Genomic DNA, 6,220 nt, shown 5'->3' with positions numbered 1-6,220 from the left:
TAAGCAGTGGTGTTTACATTTACATTTACAGCATTTGGCAGACGCCCTTAGCCAGAGCGACTTACATAAGTGCTTTAAGACTCTGGTGTGGTGGAAAGTGATCCCTAACTCACGGGCAACTGCACTCCACAAGTCGGAGGTGAACTGTGCCGCACAATCAGATGACAGGTTAGCAGGCACACCAAAACGAGAGACCCAGGAGCTGATGAAAGCCCGAGCCACATCTGCCGTGGCTGTGGAGGCTGATGGCACCACCTCTGGCCAGCAAGTCATTCAATCAATGATAGACAAAAGGTGTGTGTAACCATGGGATGGTGGCAACGGACCAACCAAATCCACATGGACATGATCAAAGCAACATTCTGGAACTGTGAAAGGAGCCAGAGGAGCCCTGGTGTGCAGCTGAATCTTATCCTGCTGACAAGCAAGGCAAGAAGCAACCGAGTCGCGTACATCCTTTTTCAGCCCTTGCCAAACAGACTTAGCTGAAAGCAGCTTCTAGGATGCCTTGCGGCCAGGATGGGAAAGGCCTTGGACAGCCTTAAACACACAACGCCATCAGCCACACAGCACTACGGGCTGCGCAGTTCCAGTGGAGACATCACGAAGCAGTGAGGTGTCACCAAAAAGCATATGTGTCAGCAGACCACAACCCTTGAATCCTGCTGTCGGAGGCCTGGTCAGCTGCCAATAGGGCATAATCCAAGCCAAAGTGGACAGCACCAACCACCAAATGTGAGAGACAATCAGCCACTACATTGTGTTTGCCAGCGACATGATGGATGTCTGTCGTGAACTCAGAAATAAACACCAGTTGACGCTGCTGACGGGCAGACCAAGGATATGAAATCTTGCTCATTGCAGCCCCCAATGGCTTATGATCCAACAGAGCAGTGAACGGACACCCTTTTAACAAGAAGCGGAAATGGCGCAGAGCTAAGTACAGACCAAGTAGCTCACGGTCGAAAGTACTGCGCTCATTAGGGCGTAACTGGCGACTGAAAAAGGCCAGCGGCTGCCATTCGCCATTAACGAACTGCTTGTATCCTGCGCCAATAGCAACATCTGAAGCATCTGTAGTGACAGCAATGGGAGCATCCAGCAAGTGGTGGGCTAGCAACGTAGCATCCATCAAGGCCTGTTTAACATTACGGAATGCCTGAAATCGGTCCCCAGTCCAGTCAACCACCACCTTAGTTGAAACACCCTTGAGTGCAGAGTACAGGGGAAATATAATGCGGGCAGCGTCAGGGATGAAACGATGGTAAAAGTTAACCATTCCAAGAAACTCCTGCAAAGATTTGACTGGTTGTGGGAAATCTCAGACAGCGGCAACTTTCTCGGGGAGAGGCATCGCCCCCTCTGAGGTAGTGTGGTGGCCAAGGAAGTCAACAGAAGGGACACCAAAATGACACTTGCTAACATTTACAATCAACCCATAACCACTGAGATGCTCAAACAATGCCTGGAGATGCCTGAAATGATGCCTAAAAGTGTTGCTAGCAACTACGATGTCGTCCAAATAAACAAACAGAAAAGGCATGTCCCACACAACACTGTCCATCAAACGCTGACAATTTTGAGTTGCATTCTTTAGCCCAAAAGGCATCCTGAGAAACTCAAACAAACGAAACGGTGTGACGACAGCAGTCTTAGCGATGTCCTGTGTCCTGGGACTGGATGGTAGCCCCTAACCAGGTCTACCTTGGAAAAAATGGCCAAATGGGTGAAGAAATCTTGGATGTGTGGGACACGGTACCAGTCAGGAGTGGTGGCATCATTAAGGCGTCTATAGTCCCCACAGGGGCACCATCCACCCCCAGGCTTGGGCACTATAAGGAGAGGAGAAGACCAGGGGCTGCCAGAACGTCAAACCTTTCTGAACTAAGAACTGCTGTTTCAAAGTCAGAATTGGAGATGCTTGTGCATTCTTTCATTTCCTCATGACTTGATTACTGTAATGATCTTTATATGGGTTTGAGTAAGTCCTCTCTCATGTCTCCAGTCAGTCCAGAATGCAGTCGCTAAGCTTTAAAGTTGTGCTAGCCGGAGTGATCATATCACTCCCATTCTGCACACACTGCATTGGCTCCCAGAGTTTTATAGAATTCATTTTAAAATTTTAGTTGTCCCACATACTCAGCTAAAAAGCCGTGGAGACTGTGTTTTTCAATCTGTGGCACAAAGACTATGGAACAGCCTGCCTTATGGTCTGCCCACAGCTGAGTCTGTTGATCCTTTTAAAAAACAACTAAAAATATTTCTTTTTAAACAGGCTTTTAATCAGTGCTGAGTAGTTCCTCTTTGTTTTATTTTTATTGGTAATATTTGTGCTTTATTCATTTTGTTCCATTTTATATTGGATTGTTGTTCAACTCTCTGTGACCTTTGTCTTAGAAGGGCGCTATATAAAGAAGAAACTACTACTACTACTGTAGAAAAGGCTGTTAAATGAGCGGTTTGTTTAATTGTGCAGTGTTTTGAGCAGGCATGATTTCGGCCATAGGAGGCGTCACGCAGGACCCCACGTTGTTTTTTTTTTTTTCTTTCTCTTCTTCGCTTTCCTTTAGGCTGGATGCAGAGTTCAACGTAGTTATACAAAGTTTTGTTGGTTTTATGGTGTAGTTGTGCGTGCATGCTGAGTAAGTATGCAGTTCATTCGTACCGCAACTATGCTTTGTAACCAGAGCAAATGTTTATTGTTTTATACGTTTGTAATTTAAAATAAACATATCGCGCTGATCGCAGTTCGCCTTTTGCTGCGTTAATGCCGCTCAGTTTTGAGCATTGTATGTTTATTTGCGTTTTGTAATACAAATGGTTAATATAATTTAATATCTATATTTGTTTAATGTTTGTAAAACTATGTTACCCGTGAGCGGTAGTTATATGTTGATTCCTATGTTTTTGTTTCTCTTTCAGTAAACCACAATTGCATAATCCCCCAACGAGTATCCGGACTGCTTTATGGGTGGTGTGTTAATGCGCTACTATCCAACTATAGAATAACCTGCCATAAGTAGGCAAACAAACCCAGTGTTCTGATCGAACACTCTGTAAAGGTTACCAACGAGAGAGAATCAGCGTCCCTTTTTTTTTTAAATGACACTCTTTTACAACTACTACTACTACTACTACAGTAATGCATGTGCTCATGGTTATGGATTATTTTGCTAATGGTTTGTTTTCTACCATCACAGTGCCGGAGCCAGTGCTGGGCTTTTTCCCATTCCGGAACTGGTTCTGTGTGTTTCTACCACAAAAAAAGTAGTAAAAGTGGCTCCAGCACAGCACTACAGAAAAGCTGGTCTCAGAATGTGGAACCATAACGTGAGGGAAAGCGGGATGGGATGGGATGGGATATATCCCGTTCAAATCTTCCCATACCTGGAAAATACAATCTATAACCAATATAGTTTTGTCAAATATTGCTGGTGCAGCCATGAAACAACTTGCCAGTTTATTAGCGGAATAACATTACATCTTTTCCTATTCTGTGGAAAACAAAAGATCGATCTGCAGGCCAGGTTTAATAGATTATAGACATGTAGCAGGTCAAATAAATATTGCAATGCTTGAGTGGCAAAGTTCAATTTTTAGCAGACTCTTTTAGTGCGCTATCCTTAAAAGGACAGCAGTAAAACAGAATAAACTAACTTACACATTCAGGCTGGGGAGAAAAATAGCCTTTAAAGAGACAAAAGTGCAATGAGTCATACTCTGAAAACTATGAGACATAAACTGGTTAACCGACAGGAAGCAGCTAGTAGTTATTAGAGGCACTATGTCACAGTGGGCCTGCGTTCATAGTGGGGTACCGCAGGGTTCAATTTTAGGACCACTATTGTTCCTAATTTACATTAATGATATTGAACCAATACATACAGTAAACTGGTTAAATTTGCAGATGAGAAAAAGGTGGGTGGTCTAGCAGATACTGATCTAGCAGCAGAGAGGCTACAACGGGATCTGGATTTAATTAGCGAATGGGCTGATACTTGGCAGATGAAATTTAACGCAAATAAATATACAGTAATCCATGCAGGGAGCAGAAATATAAAGTACAGATATTTTATGCCTCTAGGTGTGTGCAGTTTAAGTCAAGGGAGGTGATGTTACATTTATATAATTCCTTGGTAAGACCCCACCTAGAATATTGTTTGCAGGTTTGGTTGCCATTTTTTATCAAAAAAAAAAAAAAGCGAAAATGGCCGAGGCAAGGGGCTCGGAAAGGGTGGCGCTAAGCGTCATCGTAAAGTCCTTCACAACAACATCCAGGGTATTACCAAGCCGGCTATTCGTCGTCTTGCCCGCCGAGGTGGCGTCAAACGTATCTCCGGTCTGATCTATGAAGAAACCCGTGGTGTGCTGAAGGTGTTCCTGGAGAACGTCATTCGCGACGCCGTTACCTACACCAAGCACGCCAAGAGGAAGACCGTCACCGCCATGGATGTTGTGTACGCTCTCAAGCGCCAGGGCCGCACTCTGTACGGCTTCGGCGGCTAAGCGTGAAAGCTACAGCGAGGAAATCTAAAGACCCAAAGGCTCTTTTCAGAGCCACACACTTCGTCCTAAAGAGTGACGTACCATTTGTACGTTTTGTCAGAATGCTCTGTGTAAATCATTGTGAAAACATGCACATGATAGCTCACTAATATCAAGGATTCTTTGAAGGAAAATGACAAAAAGAAATGTTGGTCATCTATTTTTAATAATCTGGGTATTTATGCACAGTAAAAGTGCAAATATGACGCTAAATATACTACTGCCGAAACCGGTAATTAAAATATTTGTAATTTCGTTCCGTGCTTTAGTGAATTCTAATTCATAGTGCATCTTCACAATATTATACTGTCTCAAAAGCCAGGCCAAAAACAATAGTGGCAAGGAAAAAAAAAAGATTTCAAGTCAGGAGGAACCAGACTTAAGGGAGGAGTCCTAGAAAGTTTGCACGCTTTTAACAGAATAAAAGTAGTCAGTGGATCACATAAAATCAACGTAATTAGTCATTTGTAAGTGTGAGTGCATGCCATCTCTAGATGCAAATATGAAAGACACACATTCACAAAATATATGGAAACACAAGTCTGTTTTATGTATAAAAAGAGTGAAAATAGAATTAAATGAATAGAATGAAAACATGTGTCTCAAATGTGTTTGTACACAAATGTCATAAGCTGAGTGAAGTCATGTTCCATGGTTGATAACATGCTCCTACACGTACAGAATGAAATAATGTCATTTAATTTTGATTGGCCATCACTGAGTTATAAAACCAAAAGTGAATTTTGTTTTTGTGTGATCTCTCCAGCTTTGGGTTAGTCACGGATTTTAACTAACCTTGGCATGGTGATTTGGTCACATGAGTAACTCATGAAACTGAAATTGGGCGTTAATGTGAACAAATTTTAACTTTTTTTTGGGGGGGGGGGCTATGACTTTGACTGGCTATATTTACCTTAATATAAGCTGCACAGAAATGGACCTCATACTGTTTTAAAGCTATTGTCCAGCTCTATGGATTGAATAAATAATATGCCATCCCCATATGAATAATTACTATGTAATAACTGATTAAAATATTAAGAATTCAATAACAAAAAAACCTATATTTCAAAATTGATCAATTTTTTACTAAAACTAGCCCATAATGTCATGAACATCTCCAGAAAATTTGGTCTTTGAGTTGTTGCTGAGATATCATTACTTATCTGAAGTAATAGCAGTTAGTGATCAATGCATGGTACAGGGTTATTATTTGTCATGACAACTACAACTTTTGCCAGAGCTAGCTGTGGAAATATAATTTAAATTAAAACATTTTAAATTACTATTAAAATGAATAAAAAGACAATACTGCCAAAGTAACTGGGAAAAAAATAGAATTAATGGTAAAATCAGAGTAATTTATTTTCCTCTGTAGTTGACACTCTTGAGTAGACACTGGCCTACTAAGAAGGGCCTTAAAAACTAACAAAAATAAACAAACAATCTAAATAGAATTTTATGCTACTAGGACAAGGAAAGCATTTCAACATTGATGCATAAGCTACATACAAGGAGTACTGTTTAAAGGGAAGGTGGGAATGTAAGAACATAAACAACTGCTATACAGTCAGACCTCGGACATTTGCGAGGTTAGGTTCCAGAAGCCGTCGCAAATGAGGATTCGCAGATGTTTTGTAGAGTCACTAAAAATGGTAATATGTACTTATTTCTA

At 41.5% G+C, this 6,220-nt stretch overlaps 1 protein-coding gene across 1 annotated transcript; it reads left to right on the top strand.

Annotated features, from left to right (window-relative positions):
* Positions 1–1,722: 1,722 nt before the first annotated feature.
* Positions 1,723–5,395, top strand: LOC111844399 (histone H4-like). The gene is made up of 2 exons (XM_072703069.1): positions 1,723–1,755; positions 4,153–5,395. The coding sequence occupies exons 1-2, from the start codon at positions 1,723–1,725 to the stop codon at positions 4,504–4,506; spliced, it is 387 nt and encodes a 128-aa protein (XP_072559170.1). The 3' UTR covers positions 4,507–5,395.
* The last annotated feature ends 825 nt before the right edge of the window (positions 5,396–6,220 follow it).

This window comes from Paramormyrops kingsleyae, chromosome 19, assembly GCF_048594095.1.
Source record: "Paramormyrops kingsleyae isolate MSU_618 chromosome 19, PKINGS_0.4, whole genome shotgun sequence".
Classification (NCBI taxonomy): domain Eukaryota; kingdom Metazoa; phylum Chordata; class Actinopteri; order Osteoglossiformes; family Mormyridae; genus Paramormyrops; species Paramormyrops kingsleyae.
The sequence above is the reverse complement of the archived record's forward strand: the minus strand, read 5'-3'. Positions and strand labels throughout refer to the sequence as shown.